Genomic DNA, 16792 nt, shown 5'->3' on the forward strand with positions numbered 1-16792 from the left:
CAAGATGGTCACTTCACTTATGCTAATGGTAGTAGCAGTTTGACACCCTTCCTGTTCCCTGGTTCTATTTTATGAAAAATAATCTGCAGTGTTTCACGTCAGAGGATTTTAATTATCATCTCGCCCTCCAGCAAGCTCTGTTGCCAAAACAGCAGTGCTCCAGAGCGTGACTTGAGACTGACTGAAGATATTAAAGTCCTCCCCTCCTTCAAGCTTTGTAAGGAGTGTTAGGACAAGTGGAAAGGAATGATTAGATGGCTCAACTCAGGATTTCCAGATTCTGTTTTTGTTTGATGAGTGAGCCAATATACTCTTCCAGTGCCATGGAAAGAATAGCAGATTATTTACTGCTAGAGACTAGAGGGATTTTTTTCACACTGTCCATGTGAACATGGGGGATGAGGCCCAGAAAGCTCCAAACCACCTGCAAAGCTCCTGGAGCAAATATCCATGTTTGCCTGGTGGTTGCATCCAAGCAATCGGGATGCAAGGCTGGGGGCATGGCACAGGGCCAGGCTTGTTTGACTTACCACCTGTGACTCTGAACTAGGACTTGCTGACGTTCTCATATATAACATCACTGATGCAGAACTGCTGCTTCTTCTTTTGCCACATCAGTTGCACACACTGGTGAATAAAAATGTATTGTTCCTGGAAGAGAAGACCAAATGAGTGGGCATTTTTGCACCTCAGAAAGCATGACAAAAACCCAAACAGTGAAACAGTTTGATAGTTTGCAGTAATAGCCTACAAAGCTTCTCTGTCTCTTCCTCCTAAGACCCTCTCAATGTACAGTGTGTTGTCAGCTCCCAAAATAATAGCCAGCAATTGCTACAGATAGCAGCTGAGGAAGCACGAAATCTACCTGAGCTGCCCTGCCATCATAATCACTTACTAATAACCTGAATGACGATGGGAGATGATAATAGAGTAGAACAGAATAAAACATAATAATGCTATTGAATCTGAGCTAAAGTGGGTCTACTTTATATTGCCTGAAACGAATTCCTTCCCAGAAAGGTACCTGAATGCTTTACATGCAACAAATTGCATCCATGCCACATATGCACCTGAAATATTTTAATGAACTTCATGTTGCTTAGTGCTTGACTTCTTTACCAATAAAAAGCTGAAACCTGATTTTATTCACAGAGCAGTTAGTTAATTATTTGGGGAGTTATCAACCTCTGTGTAAATGACACTCTAAGTAGGTCGGATCAGTCACATGCACTGTTATATTTGTGGACAGTTTTTTGTGCAACAAGACTGTGGTTATCTTCGGTTTTGGTTATGGACTGGCTTTTCTAAGCATTATCATCCTGCAGATTAAATCCTGTAATTCAATTTGGAATAACCTTGATCGCTAACTTGTAGATTTCGAAGAGAGAGAAGGTAAACCCTGATGCATCCTTACATTAAGTTTATGTGCACTAGGCGCATAAACTGTGAGTGAGTGGAGCTCAAGCGATAAAAGCTGTCCCAAAACCTGAGTCTGGATTTCGGCCCCTCTTCCGGGTGGTCTGCTGATGCCAGGAGATCTTGATGTTTCAGATGACAGAAATGCCTTGATTTCCTCTAATTTGAAGTGACTGGTTTCAACTCAGGGTATTCTCCAATCTAACCCTCTTTTTGGGCCTGTGCCATTTGTTTTCTTAAACTTCTCAGTGAAGCACTGCCAAGTTTCCAGTGTGAGGCAACGTGAACTCAGGTGAGCTGTGTGTGGTTTCAGATTTTGTAAAGAAAGCCTTCTCCGTGGCTTCTGCACTTGAGTGTCAGTGTCACCTGATGAGCTCTGCAGCCAGGCTTAGCTATTGCCTGGAGAAGCAGGAGCTCAGCATCGGCCAAAGCCCAGCCCTTGATATCAGCCCCAGGCAGGCAGTGAGTTTGTACATGGGAAAAAAAGAAAATAAAAAATAGAATTAATTACATCACCTCTGGAGTGCTACAGCAGCTGCAGCTGAAATCAACATCAGGGTTTCAGATCTGCCTGTGGGTTAGTTAGATCTTCTTTGCTTTGCTCTGGATTCAACAACCCTTGGCATTAAATCATCTGCCAGACCTAGCCTGCAAACAGTAATGGTGGCACTTCCAATTATATGGAAGTTGCCAGCTTACACTGTGTCTAACCAATGCAGAGCACAACAGGCGTGAAATCTTTCCCTCATTAGCAGAGGAATTGGGAAGGTTTCAAATGCATAAAGCTTCTGCTTTAGAAAAAGATTTTGTGATTTTTTTCCATGATATATTCTGACAGTATGACTATTCTCCCAACGTTTGCCTTAAAAAAGCAGAAATAGAACTACCCAGGAGATATTTGGGTAGGGAGAGGGGCAAGGAGGGTGTCTGGCAAACTCACAATCCTTTTCTCTCCTTTGCTTGTTATTTGTATTACCGCTGTGTAACTTGAGTTCCTACGCTTGGCCAAATGATACCCTCTTGAACAAGCGGGAATGGCTGTCCAATACTGATATCATTTCACGAGCCATTAATCCTCTCAGCAAGCTCAATTCTTTTCAAAATGGTTTGCAAATTTCAGATGTTACTCTATTCTAATGTATTTTTTGCATATTAATTTCACAGAAGGTGAGAATAACTCATCTCCCCGGAAGACATCAGTGAGATTGTAGATATATTATCAGACCCATCTATGTAGCAGATTAATAACATGACAATATTTCAATGAAGATGAATACTTAATTGTATCTGTTCATAGCTATTTTGTCGAGTGTTCAGGGAGAACAACAGTCATTGGACATGAACACACTATAGAGATGTATGAAATAGATCCGATGATACTTTAACAATATTGAAGTAAACCGATCTTACCTCTGTCTGCACCATGGACATTCTGTAGGACCGCATGTCAGACACCAGGCCCAATATATCTACGAACTCATGATCACGGATGTGCTGTAAGAGCCGATCCAGGGCTATGAAGGTTCCTGTTCGTCCCACGCCAGCACTGCAACACACAGAGACATACATCTTATTTCAGGCTTTTCTGATGGGGGGGCACAGGAAAATCAATGGTACTGCAAAAAGCAGGTGTCCTGCAGCTGCGATAATCAGATGTAGCTAATCTGAGGTCAGACAGGTTGGTTAATTGGTAGGATTTAATGCTGTGCAACTCTTCATTATTTAAGCAGAATGTATGGAGTGGGTGGTTCTGCAATTATTTCACCTTCTTGTACTCCTCTCCATGCACTCACATACAAAATGTGCATACATATCCTTATCCACCCATAGCTGTCTGCTCTTCCCACTTTCACTGCTCCCCTCAAAGATTTCATGAGACATCTCCAACTACAGGGGCTGTAGTAGTAACTGTAGAGACTCTGGTTGCTGCACAGAGGCAGCTGGAGTTGAACCTGAACAATTCAGTTCCACAGCTCTCCACACTGCAAAGCTCTTTCCTTTGCAGAGGCACTGCACTACTGAAGTTCATCCTCAAAGGACAGACCACCCAGAAGAGTCTACTTCTAGACTTATGTCTTGGAAGCATAAGACAGAAATAGCCAGCAACCACTTGGCTGACAAATCTTTATCCCCCTCAAAGAGAAGCTTAGTGGCTAGAAAAAGCCATACTGTTTTGATTTAGAGATTCTTATGTGCGTATGATTCTTTGCATTGTGATTTCACAAGTAATGTTTAAGTCTGATTTCATTAGGAGTGTCGCTTTAGAGGTTTTATGGAATTTCATATAGCGTCCCAACACCATACCTACTACTAAGGATAGAAGTGTGTCTCTTAGCAAAAGTTCTTTCTGCTGTCTTGTCATATTTTTCATAAAAGCCTTGGAAATATTTGCAATAAAGTGTAACAGTTCATCTCAACACAGTTCAACATAACTGTCACAAAACATGTTGGGTTTTTTTGCCCATGTTTAAGAAAACTGTCTATATCTCAAGATGAATACAACAGAACTTCTGATTCATTAATTGATAAATTCATTCTGTGACTTTTTAATGTTGAGAACAATTGCTGTAGAAGTTTATAAATACATTCTTCCCCCCTCCCTTCCACTCATGTATTCATCCTTTGCAAACCACCTATTTATGTGCATCTGAGAAACCAGTTGCAAGTAGCTATTCGCATGAGGAGCCACAAAGCAGTTTGAAGCTGGTTAAGGGAGCTGCATCAGGAACCAATCTGGCATGATATCATAACTAACATGGTAGCTGCCCCTAGAGAGGCCAGGCAAGTGAGTATCTTAATAAAAGGCCAGATGATGCACAAGAGAGAAATCTAACACTATATATAACAACCTTCCTCAAAAAAAAAAAAAAGAAAAAGAAAAAGAGAAAAACCCATGTGACTGTTAGGTTGGGATACTGGCATTACTGCTAGCACAGGATAGTGCTCTTCATGCCACCTCCTGTACCAAAACCCAAATGCCTAGAGGAAGATGATCGGCACAGAGACACACTGTTCACTGGAGTTGGCTCTCTGGAGTTAAGAGCAAAGGATTAGTCCCCTGCTTTGACTTCAGGGGGGGCTGGGATTTCAGCCTGCAGCCACAGACAGTAAGGCATTTCTTTCCAGAGCAGAGTCATCTCTTTGGATGTTATCAACAAATGGCTTCAGGAGCACAGCGAGCAATTCTGATTTACACCAGTTCAGAGCCTGCCCCCGCTCTCTCATTTCCACACCTTCATGATATGGATGGTGTGATCTGTCCAGCAGTGTGCCACAGTGTGCTGCTTCCCTGCAGATGTGTGTCTCTGTGCACATTCTCCTCCTCTGGTCATTGGAAGGGCAGATTTGGGGGTTTCAGTGGTTTTCCAATCTGTTTAATGAGTTACAGCATTTAGTTCTCCATTTCCTTGAAGCATTTACCTGCAGTGAATAATCATGGGGCCTTTACTCTTTGCTGATTTCTGCCTGACCATCTGTACAAACTGGAGGATGCTTTCAGCAGCGTTGGTCGTGGGGACACCATGATCTGGCCAGGCAGTGTAGTTAAAATGCATCACATCTTGCACCTCATCAGCCTAATGGGAGAAGCAGAACAGCAGCATGTTCACAGGAGTTTTAACAGTGCAGTCGTGCTCAGTCAGACTGAGGTTTTTCTGTCATTTTGTAACATTTTGGGTTTCTTTTTTTCCCCAAATACAGCCTAAGAACATAAAGGCAGCCAAAAAAGTGGCAAACAATTTACACACTCTTTGATTAATAAGTGCAGGGGGTATCAGGACATCATTATCAAAACAGCATGAACTTTTTTTTTTGGGTTTGGCATTTGGTTTGTGCTTTTTTTCCTCACGGTGGTTCAATTTTATTTTGACTTAAAATCAAGAACTGTTGCATTTTTCAAGTTTAAGCTTGCTTCCTCTTTCTATTCCATTCTCTCTCTCATCTTGCCACAGATGCAAAACAACTCAGTTGGCAAAAAATCAAGACTGGACTCGAGAATTTTTCTTTTCAAGTTTCAAAGAAAAAAAAAATACCAAAGGGAAGAAAAAACATTACAGGGGCAAAGGAAAGATTTAGAAAAATACTCCTTATCATTAAAAAAAAATTACAATGTGAAAAGCCTTAGGTGAAATAAGATTATTAACACAACACATTTTGTCTCTGAGACTTAAAGGAACTCAAAACATGAGGAGAGGTGAGAGCTGCCATCACTTACATAGCTAATTCTGAAATTCCTATAAACCCAGTCTGTGTGCTCATCCTCGGACAGCATCTCTACTGTGATGTCCCCATATGCAATGGGGTCTTCTGTAAAAGGCCAGTAATGATCACATTTCACCTGAAAAGGAAAGAAATATATACATGTTTTTATTTATATAAATATATATATGGATATATAAAAAAGCATAATCAAAAGTATAGTGAACCTCAGTTTTAGAAATGTCTACAGCACTATTTACTTGATGCTGTGAGGTAATATATCCTGCAATGACTTTCAGCTTGATCATTCCTATTTGTGTAACTGTGGACATGAGCTATACATTGGTTTTCTGAAGGGTAGCATTAGTATAGTGAAGAATGGAAACAAGTGGTGTCTTTTTAGATTGTTTTCCTAATAGAATAGGTCTAAAAGGAACAAAACACAGGGAATTAGAATATACGTATAAAAAAATAAGCTATATTCCAAATGTTTCTATGACAATGTCAAGGAAAATGTAAAACATAATACTTGTATTTTATCATTATTTAAACTTAGAAACGCAGAGTCATAGAGTGGTTAAGGTTAGAAAGGACCTCTGGAGGTCATCTGATCCAACTCCTCTGCTCAAGCAGGGCCACCTAGAGCCATCAGGACCATGTCCAGACGGCTTCTGAATATCTCCAAGGATGGAGACTCCACAACCTCCCTGAGCAACTGTGCCAGTGCTCAGTCACTCTCACAGTAAAAAAGTATTTCCTGATTTCAGATGGAATTTAATATGTTTTAATTTGTGCTCAAATTTAAACACACACGGCGGCACCACTGAGAGGTCACGTGGCACCACGGGGCACCACTGAGAAGTCCCTTGTCTCCATTCCCTCCCATCATGTATTAATACACAGTAACAAGATCCCCTGAGCCTTCTCTTTCCCAGCCTGAAGAGTCCCAGCTCTCTCAGCCTCTCCTCATGTGAAAGATGCTCCAGTCCCTTAATCATCCTGCCGTGCCTGCCATAAGTGTATGAAGTGCCATTCTAGGTCTTGTTATGATGTTGCCTTGTGATCAAAAAACAATGCAAAGAAATTCATTCACCAGAAAATAAGTATATTTTCAGAGTAGTTTCTTTTATACTATGTGCAAGATTTTGTTACATACCCTTCTTTTCTCATTACACTGAGTGAGCATAACAATAATTTGAGATTTTTGCTGGAGAACCATCTTCCAAAAATCATTCCTAGTTTCTGGCAGTGGTCCTTGGGTTGCAATATATTCCTGGGGTGAATGATAACCCTAAGAAACAAAGAGGCAGGTGCTGTTTACCAACATGACTACTGCTTCAGAACACACATTTTTCTCTGCCATACGTATTTTTTTAGCTTGCTCAATTTCAATTTGTACTTTAAAAAGTTATTTCTAGTATAAAGAAACTACTTCATGGTATTTTTTCATTTATTTTGAGATTACAACTTTTGCCAGTTTTTGGTGCTCCTGAAGTGTAAGCAATCTAGAATGAAGGAGAGAAGATGAAGCTGTTACTATACAAATCCTTTTCCCAGAAAGCACGAAAGGCAACATTAAAAAAAACAAGTAATGGGAATCCTAAATCAAAGTTCCAGCTTCTTCCAGATTTCATCATTTAAGCGTTTGTTTAGTTATAGGCAAAAACCCAGTTACAGATGCTTAGCCTGCTCATCCCAAGCAGTGCCTGTGGTGATTTTCAGTCACTGATGTAAATGGGAGGTAGCAATAAACAGGATTAGATGTGTGTTTATGTCATAAGGACTTCAATTAGTAAAGCATTAATTAGAATTCTGCTTAAAATAATAGAGAACGTGTGGAATCCACACCCTTAACAGATTATCACTGTTATGTTTTATTGAAGCTCAGATACTTTATATCCATGTGTTCCTTCTCTTATCCCTATCAACGTGCTTTTAGTTGGAAAGACTCCTTCCCCTCTTCAAACCCAAAAGATGGCTGTAAAGACTATAATAAAAGATCCACAGAATGGCCATTTTGGCATCTGCTGTAACCATATTTGCTGAGATTGTATCATCGAAACGACATTTGGAAAGTTATTTGATGTTCCTAATAAGAATGAAAGATATATCTATCACACAGCATGATTGTATGTAAATTGGGCAATTTCTGTGCCACCACAGCATGCAGATTGTAAACATATTTGTGATTTGGGAGCATTTTCCATAAACGGCTTCCTCCAGACATCTAGACGTTTCAATCTGAGTTTTTGCACTACACAGAATTTGCTGAGGTGGTTTTTTTTCTGCATGGCTATGTCTGAGCTAAGTGTCAAACCTGTATTATCACAGAGACACAGATGACCACTAGTATCTGTGTTTGGAGGCAGGTAATCAGTGGAGAAGCAATTGTCAGGAAAAGCCAAGCATTATGACGACATGTCTGTCCCAGTTTCTGTGGTCAGAATTATGCTATAAGTAGAACTGAAGAGATATAAACTATAAAAGCAGAACTGAGCAATCTGAAAAGTACTGCTACATAAAATCCTATTATCCATAATCCAGAGTTGTGAATGATGCTTTTGAACACTGGAACATTTTTCTTTCTTGATTCACTGCAAGCTCAGGAGCTTGCAGCTTGAGTGTTTAGGTTCATGTTCCTGACACATAGGAACTAAGTACAGGCAACATGCTCAGCAGTACATGCATGGGCGATGCCAGAGTGACAAAGATGTGGTTTCACTGACTCATCTGAGGGTTCCTTCTGCTTCTATAATGCTGTCTCAGCTCTCTCCAGCATAGCCAGGGCCAGCTCTGTCAACTGTTCATATCAAGGGTGCAGAAACACTCATCTGTCTATGGTTCCCAAGCATTTCTCTAAGTGGATGTCATAGTGTCCTGCCTCTGCTCCGTGCAGAGGGACCTAGTGGACGTTGCTCTCCCTAACACAGCTTAACTGAGCCATAGCAAGGGGTGGATAACAGAGGAGCAAACCTTTGTGGCAGCGGCAGGGATAAGCCTAAGTGACTGCACAAGCTCAGGCAAGAGTGGAAAGACCTGATTAGGTTTTAGCCCACCTCCATCATCAAACTGGTTGTATACAGCTCTGTGTATACTTTAATTATCCTCAAACTGTGGGTGCTACTCCCTGGTAAATGGCTGCTCTATGCCAGGCACACGGAGGCACACTGGGAGTACCAGGGACGAGGCAGAAAGTATAAGCTCTCTCCACACACCATCTGGGCTGTGTGCATTTTGTGGAGTGTCTGGCACAATCCTTTTTCCATGTGCTGCAGAAACCTGGAAAAGTTTCTCATTTAAAAGTTTATGTTTTTCCTAGCTGTCTCCAAAAGCCACTGAACCATTTAACATTTCCTCCCCATTTCCCTGCCAGTATAATCTAGGTTTCTCAGTGCTGCTGTGGCAAAATTTGCCAAGATTTTAAAACTAGGCAAAATATTGGAAGCTGAAGGAGATGCTGAGAATGTGACTGAGGTGACTGAGCTTCTAGGAGATACTATGCTATTTGCAGGTGACACAATCTAATTCCTATGCAGGACACTGTTCTTTACACTGACCGAGTCTCTGTACTCACAGGAATGTAGTTGGCATTAATGTAGTCAGATCCCTCTTCTTCATTCATCGAAACTAACCGGACACGACTAAAATCATCTGTAGAAGGAGAAAAAAAATGTCTCTCAAACATGGCAAAATTAAAATTAATCCTATAAAAACTGGAAAAAATCCATTAAAAAATAGAGAATGCTCATATTTACCAACAGAGAGCAATTCTTGCTTCAGTAAAGCAAGTGCACTATACAGATGCACACTCATTACTGTTCTGCAAAATACACCCTTGAACTGGTGTTCCTTTGGGCTCCCTTAGGTTTCATTAAAATCGTAAGAGGAACATAGTAACAATACTCAGTAGTAGAAATGACGCCTTGTGTTTCTCATCTCCAAACTCCTGTCTTGGTAAACATCCCCAGAAAGCTCTTCAAAGCTAACTAAAACATCTGTTACCTGGTTCTCTCTAAGGGCAGGTTTTAAAACCAGGCTTTTATGAGTCAGGAAGTCTGTCCTGATTCTCCAATTCTCTTATTAAAACTCTTCTTTCCCTCTTTATCAGGGACTTTAGCAGGAGCCTGTATGTATTGTACTTACATGGCAGGATATTTGTGTAACGATTTTTACAGCGATTCATGGGAAGATCAGCAGCAAAGTGGGGTATGTCAAGGCCAATCAGTTTTAGCTCCTGGGGTAACAAAAAGAGAGGTACCAAGGTCAAACTCACAAACACTCAAAAAATAATTCTTGGTGAAGCGATTACTTGTGGCAGGTACCAGACCGACAATGTTCATAAATCCCTATAAACTGACAGCAGGATTACACTGACTGTCCTTATCTGATGTCTCTGAGTTTAGATCCAAACAGGTAGAGAGCAAAGATGTGGTCTCTCCTGCTGATGCTGCCAATGCACTGCTGCCACCCAAGGCTGTGGCTGAGGACTGCTTCTCTCTGCCTGAACTTAATTAGCCAAAATAATATCAAACCAGGGGGTTGATAAGCTATTTCTGTGGTCATCTTCTGCCCTGCTTAATGGTTTTTCTTCAACTCCTCAAGTGGTTTTTTATCTTGATACTGGGGAATGCTTAGAAGAAATTTCTAGTCATTACCTCGGTAGCTACATCTAGTATATGATGCACCAGAGAACTTTTCACTGGCAGGAAGGGAACGTGTCAGCTACCTAGAATGGTGCTTAACACCCTGACAGTCCTCCCTACTCCCTTTCCATGTTTAAATCTTTGTGAGCTAGCCCTAGGATAGGAGCTTTTTATTTTTATACTTTTTATTTTTTATTATACTTTTTATTTTTATACTTTTTTATACTTTTATTTTTATACTTTTTATTTTTATACTTTTTATTTTTATACTAAACTGACTTTAAATTCTGGGTAATAAAGAGAATATACCTGAACCGGTATAGAGACCTCCTTAAAGACATTTTTGAGGTCACTTTCTTATTCCAATGCTTCCCCTCAAACTCAGGACATGAAATACTTAAAATGAATTCAGGATTTTAATGTCTTTAATTCAGGCTGCCAGCATGTCCTAAACGTAAAGGAAGTGTGTTGGTCTGACTATTATCTTGAATCAAATATGATGAGCCATTCAAATCAGCTTACTAAATGCAGCTTTTAATGCCACCAAAGTCCATTTTTAAATTCTGCATAACTGGAAGGGAAGCTGACCCACCTAGCAACAGCATGCATTAAACAACACAGAGCACAGGAACACGCCATGCACGGCTAACATCTGGAAGAAGCTGATCTAGGCATGGCAGCTAGGCAAGGACACAGTCCTCATAGATTTACCTCGAATTGCAGAGAAAATTTATAATCCGAATCTTTGGCCATATCCTTGATATATCCATCAAAATCATCCAACTGGACAGGGCTTTAAAAGAAAAAACACACAGAAATTTAGGAAAAAAATCCCCAACCAAACCCAAACCAAACCCCCAAATATTTTTAGTATATTTTATTTCTATTTTTCCCTAGACTACTATCAAGTCATAAATATGTATTTGCAAGTGTTTGTTAATGCTAGAGAGCAGCAATAAAGAGCAAGAAGAAATGTCTCATGGCTCAGTGTCACCAAATGGTGGGTATATTACTCATTACGTGCGTCATAGTGTAACCGCACCAGATAGAGACACTGAGAGAGGGGTGCTGATCCCTTTGGGTGAGCTGAATGCTGCAGCTGCTGGTGCTGATGATGGCAGCCACCTTGTGTTTGGGTGTGTTAGAGTCATCTTACCCAAGGGAAACCACAGGTCTGAGACCAGGGGAATGGCCCATGCACTCTTCCTACAATTCCCTAGCCCCGGAACTGGTTTTGCATGGGTTATGTCCCCAAGGCACAGGTGACACTGTAAGAAGTGGTGATCCAGCACTCCATCGCAGACCCACTCTCAGTAGCATCCCACCAGCCTGCTTCCAGCACAAGGGCAGCTGCTGTTTCATTTGTCTCTTGTGCCACGTAAAATGTTGCTTTCAGATATTTTCACATCTGTCAGAGACACTTTTAAAACTCACATGAGCTTTGCTCATGCAGAAAAGTGGATTTCATAATTAGGTTTTCATTTTTCTAGAAGTTCTACCAAAAAAGTCCTCTAAACCACCATTTTGGGTGCCACTGCCATGACTGCTTTCTCTGCTGGCTTTGACAGTTATACACATTTGTCATTAGAGGTCGAATTCCTCTCCCAGAAAGACCATGGCTAAATAAAGTGGCATTTGGGTATACAAAAATACCCAAATATGTGCAGAGCTTCGGCAGCTATAAACTAGCCTTGATTTAGGGACTCATAACATTCTATACTTTCTTGCCAGGTGAGGGTCTATCTGTTAGTACAGGCACAGCCTCTGAACTTAACAGAGAAATAATCAGGCTAATGCTCTGAATAATGAAATACAGGTAAGCAGCTTCCCTCACCTAATTATCATGCTCTAATTTACAAGCTGCTGAAGCATGTACACAGTAATCTTTCCATTTACTTTGAGGCAATATGCCCAAAGGAACCTGTCTTATCACCACTTAATTACTCCTGCTTACCCGTTAGCATTAATGATCTAATGCTCTAGCAACAACCATAATGAGAGTTTCATGTCAAGAGGGAAATATCACTACAAACAAACGCATCCCAGTTTTTCACCATTTGTCATTTTTAACTAAGGATAAACTCTGCTGGAATCACTAAGTTGGATAATTGATCTTTTCCCGGATGACTAATTTTCTATCAGTAAGGACCTGTTCTACTGCAACCTATCTGTTGAAAAGAATTGCTTTTGTCCAATTATTGTTTGTTTTCTGCTTTCAGATATCTCTCTTTATCAAAAAGATTTCTATACTGTAACTGCAATATCACTATATCACGTGCTCCATAATGCATGTTTAGTCCAAGGTGATACATTTTTTATTTCCTTAAATATCAAAGAAGTTACATACTTGGTCAGCTTTCTCCTCTTTAATCCATTTTTGCTCCTGTAACAAAAAGAAAAGCAAGTGTTTTTCATTCATTAAACTATTGTATAGTTTTTATTCAAAGTAAGTACTGATTTAAGAAATTATGTTTTCTGGTCAACATCATACTCAGGATCAGATTGGTGATAATATCTTGGATATTTTTAAGCTGATAGCAAAACTTTTGTTGACACCAATGGGATGTGTTTTCCATTCTGTGGCTTTGAGAATGACCAGCTTGTGAAAGGAAAAGCCCATGCCCAGCACAAACAATGGGTCCTCTACAAATCCTAACCAAACAGCACTGTTGGCTTTAGGTGGGCTGGGGCGGAGTTCTTGGGGCCCAAGCCTGACTTAGTCTGGCAGGGTGCTGTGCTGTCGCAGGGGATGGACCACCATGGTGCTCTTCAGGCTGTTCTGCTCTGGCTTTAGTGGGCTGGGAAACTGGATGCCAACACTAGAAAGCAACTGGGTATAAGAAGTGCCTGTTGGGTAAAGGGAGAAGACCACTATTTGCAAATTCAAGTAAGGGTGAAAGAAAAAAAGGGCTGAGCACTATCTATCACCCATTTCATAACCTGCTTATGATGATCAATGAAGACAATGCCAAATACCCTGCTGACTTCATTGGATTCAAGCTTAAACCTTCGATAATTTTAATTTACTTTTCACAGCTAGAGATAATTATGCTAGTCATGTAATACGCTGTCTTCACATGATTTATAAGTGATTTAATTCACTAGTGACAGTTGTGAGCAAGCTTATAAGTGAGCTAAGCAGTATAACCCATGAGATACAGACTTAAGAACTACACTGCACTAACTACTGCTGTGTGTTTTTTTGGAAGAGGGGTGTGTGTTCATTTTGTTGCTGCCACAAAAATGTTGAGCAATCAATCAGATCAAATGCACAAAGTGAGCACCTTGAAATAATTTGGCTTGAGATTTGAAAATACTTATACCCTCTGCTAAGCCATCCACAGAGCACAAATAGATTCTTGCTTACTCAGAAGGGATTTTAATAGTAATTTTTTCCTTCCTAAGCATTAAACAATATCTGTCTATTCATTACATTATAATGATAATACCAAAACCAAAACCACAAAACACGCACGAAATCCACTACTTATTTCCAAAATCAAGTTTTACAACGTGTTCAGTTTTTGGAGCAGCCACACCCAACCTGTAGTAATTTTGTTATCCTGTCAAGGTACATTTCCATTCAGATGTGGAGCTTTGCCTGCAGAATAAACAAGAGCTATAGCAATACCAGCTTTACACTACTATGGAGATGTACTTTGCCATGCTTTACCTTGCAAATATTTAAAATTCTTCGGCCTACCATGTTATCTAAACAGACACTATCTGTATAGTATCTGTACATTTATGTGTACTATACACATAGCCTAGTAGTATTCTATATCTTTAAAGATTTTTTCCAATGAAATTTTAAAATTAATTTGTCTAAATTATTCAACACATTTCTTTCTTATCCCCTATGACTATGGTAAACCTTTTAATGTCGGGCACATTGGAATTAATTCCAAAAGAAAAGAAATACCTAAATGCTGTTTATGATGGGAATGCTTCTAAGAACACTTCTCCAGGGAACACTTCAAGAGGCAGTAAAACAAATGATTGACATCCATTTCTCAGCAACATTTACTTGTGCTTTGATAGTCTCAAGAGGCCTTTTTTTCTTAGCATTGTAATTGTTTCTTGAATGTTCATAAATGTTTTAAATGAACTTGTGTGCAAAACAAAGACATTTGAAACATTAGCTGGTGTTTCATCTGTTCTTCCATTTACTCTACAGATTAAAATTCAAAGAGAGGGATTACTCTCATCTTATCCAGCTCCTTTAAACTCGGTCATCTAGACTAAACTAGGTAGCTTGATTGAAGAGGAAACTTCTGAAGAAAGATACACATCTGGCAAGGTAAGTTAATGCATATTAACCAAAAAGAGGAAAAGGGGAAAAAACAGATGACAACATTTTTGCAGCAGTGCCATTGACAGTGGCCACCTTGGGCTTCTTGACCATTAGAGAGTTAAGAGAGATCAGTGTGACCTACACAATAATAAACTGCTTGCCTGATCCTACATCACTGTGCAGCTCTGATAGTTGAGTTTACGTCAGATAAGTTTGTAGTCAATATAACATTAGCCTTAGAAAGATACTATTCTTCAGCTGGGTGCATGTGGAGAACACGGTTTCATTTTCATGGGAGAAGAAATGGGCCTTTCTTTAGCTACACAAACCCACTCATTTCTGGGATCACTGAAAATTTAGATGTTTTTTTCTACAGACTCAATGCAACCCAAGGGAAAACAGAGGCGGAAATCCCTGTGCTGAAGATGTCAGTGACTGCCTGCCAGGGTTTTTATGCTGAGTGGTAGCACTATGGTAGCACCAGAGAAAATTTTTGGTCAAAAGTAAACCTTAACTTTGGTACCACATTTTTGTAAATCACTATACCTTGGACTCAAGACCATCAGGGACTGAAGTTTCTTTTATATACATTAAGCAATTTCAGATCATAGGCAATTATAATTATTTGTTAAATGGTTTGTAAAACAGCTCAGGTTCTAAATAGACCCTGTGGTTTTGTTGGTTAGGTATTTAAAAACCCACAATCAGTTGTGTACTACCTCTTTACGAACTATTTTCAGACTAAACTATTAAATATACACACATACACACAGAGACACACACAGAGTAACCCACTTTTTATACTTTGGGACTGCTAGTTTGTATCGATTCTCAGTCAACTGTTGTTTCCAAAAGCAAAACTTTTACTGATGTCAGGAAAGCATAACCACACCTTTAAAAACTAAGGTATTTGACAACACACACCAAACAGGTGGGGCACAATTAAGCAATTTTAGTAATAGAAAAGCAATAACAGCCTAAGGCAATGCCAGGCAATGAACAAATGAATAACTGGGACAGAAGAAGCCAGGACTTACAATGAAGTGGCAAAAATTGCAAAGAGAGCAATGAGATGAATACGATGACCACCATAAGATTAGCTTTTTAATACCAAAATGGATTGGAGCATAAACACACAAACCAGATGAAGCAGGGTAGCAAATACTTTGATACCCACATCCTCTCCAATCTGAGTTCTAGTACAAGAAAATTGTATCATCTTCAAAAGCTTTGACCCATTTGAAGGCAGAGGTATCACACATTTTTCATGTAATAGAAATTAACATTGTTTACACATTGCATATGGAAAAACAAGTAAATCACTTACCAAGGATTAATATAAAATGCCAAAAGATAATCAGTCCAAAGGCATGAGGGTAGCAGAGTTAGGAAAGCAAATACACTTCTACGCCTGTGAGCATTAATAAATAACATACATAAAGATGAAAAAGTGAGGAGAGTTAGTAAGACAAACAGAAATCAGGAGATTAGCAAATTCTATTTTAAAAATCAGCTAAATCCTTCAAGGCTTCCTTTTACTTACTTCATATTATTAGCATCTATAGAATTTTCAGTCCTCAACCTGGCACCCTATACAGGATTTTCAGATATCCAACATAAAATTCTATATGATCAAAATTATTGTGGTGTCATTGAATAACTATTCACAACAGGTTTCATTGTGGCTAAGGAACTTTGAGTACAAAATCATTCTAAACTTCTGCATTTGCAACCTGTTTACCAGACTCTGCTATGCATTAATCCAGGAAACCTACTCAGGCCTGTTCTATGTATTGGTGGAGTGGGCTACAGGTACTTTGCAAATCTGAAAAACTCACGAAACTTAAACAAAAATTGTTCCATTAACAGGAGGTTTTTTTTTTTCCAAATACACCTTCAGCATGTTTCCTCCCCCACCCCCATCAGAAAATCTGCCAACTTGAAAGCAATGCCATCCTTCTACAACTGTTCTAAAGAAGAACCACAAAGTGAAATTTTCATTTTCACTACTCTTGGCTGTTACGAAGTCAGCAGATACTGTGTTTTCCCTGATAAGAAAGTCATGTCAAACGTAATCATCTCTAATACTAATCTTCCAACCAGTGGTGGAAAACTGCCCATGCAGTGGAAACACCAAGTTATGTTTTAATGAGTTTTGCTGCTGAACAGAAAATGGGCAGCGCAGTTTCTGCAGAGAACCGTCCCCAGGTGTCGGCACGGATTGCGGAGGTCAGTCAGAAGC

At 39.7% G+C, this 16792-nt stretch overlaps 1 protein-coding gene across 4 annotated transcripts in view; it reads right to left on the minus strand.

Annotated features, from left to right (window-relative positions):
* Positions 1-16792, minus strand: part of PTPRO (protein tyrosine phosphatase receptor type O) — a 156012-nt gene that overhangs the window by 3326 nt on the left and 135894 nt on the right. For 3 of the 4 annotated variants that reach the window (XM_030478717.1, XM_030478720.1, XM_030478718.1), the window contains exons 17-26: positions 15878-15961; positions 12604-12639; positions 10968-11049; positions 9757-9847; positions 9188-9264; positions 6770-6904; positions 5630-5752; positions 4837-4991; positions 2827-2962; positions 531-651 (exon numbers count right to left, since the gene is read on the minus strand). In XM_030478717.1, coding sequence (XP_030334577.1) covers positions 547-651; positions 2827-2962; positions 4837-4991; positions 5630-5752; positions 6770-6904; positions 9188-9264; positions 9757-9847; positions 10968-11049; positions 12604-12639; positions 15878-15961 — 1024 coding nt within the window. In that variant the 3' untranslated portion in view covers positions 531-546. The remainder of the gene's footprint in view (positions 1-530; positions 652-2826; positions 2963-4836; positions 4992-5629; positions 5753-6769; positions 6905-9187; positions 9265-9756; positions 9848-10967; positions 11050-12603; positions 12640-15877; positions 15962-16792) is intronic. The other variant, XM_030478719.1, reaches the window with a different exon arrangement.

Source organism: Strigops habroptila, chromosome 3 (assembly GCF_004027225.2).
Source record: "Strigops habroptila isolate Jane chromosome 3, bStrHab1.2.pri, whole genome shotgun sequence".
In the NCBI taxonomy this organism is placed as follows: domain Eukaryota; kingdom Metazoa; phylum Chordata; class Aves; order Psittaciformes; family Psittacidae; genus Strigops; species Strigops habroptila.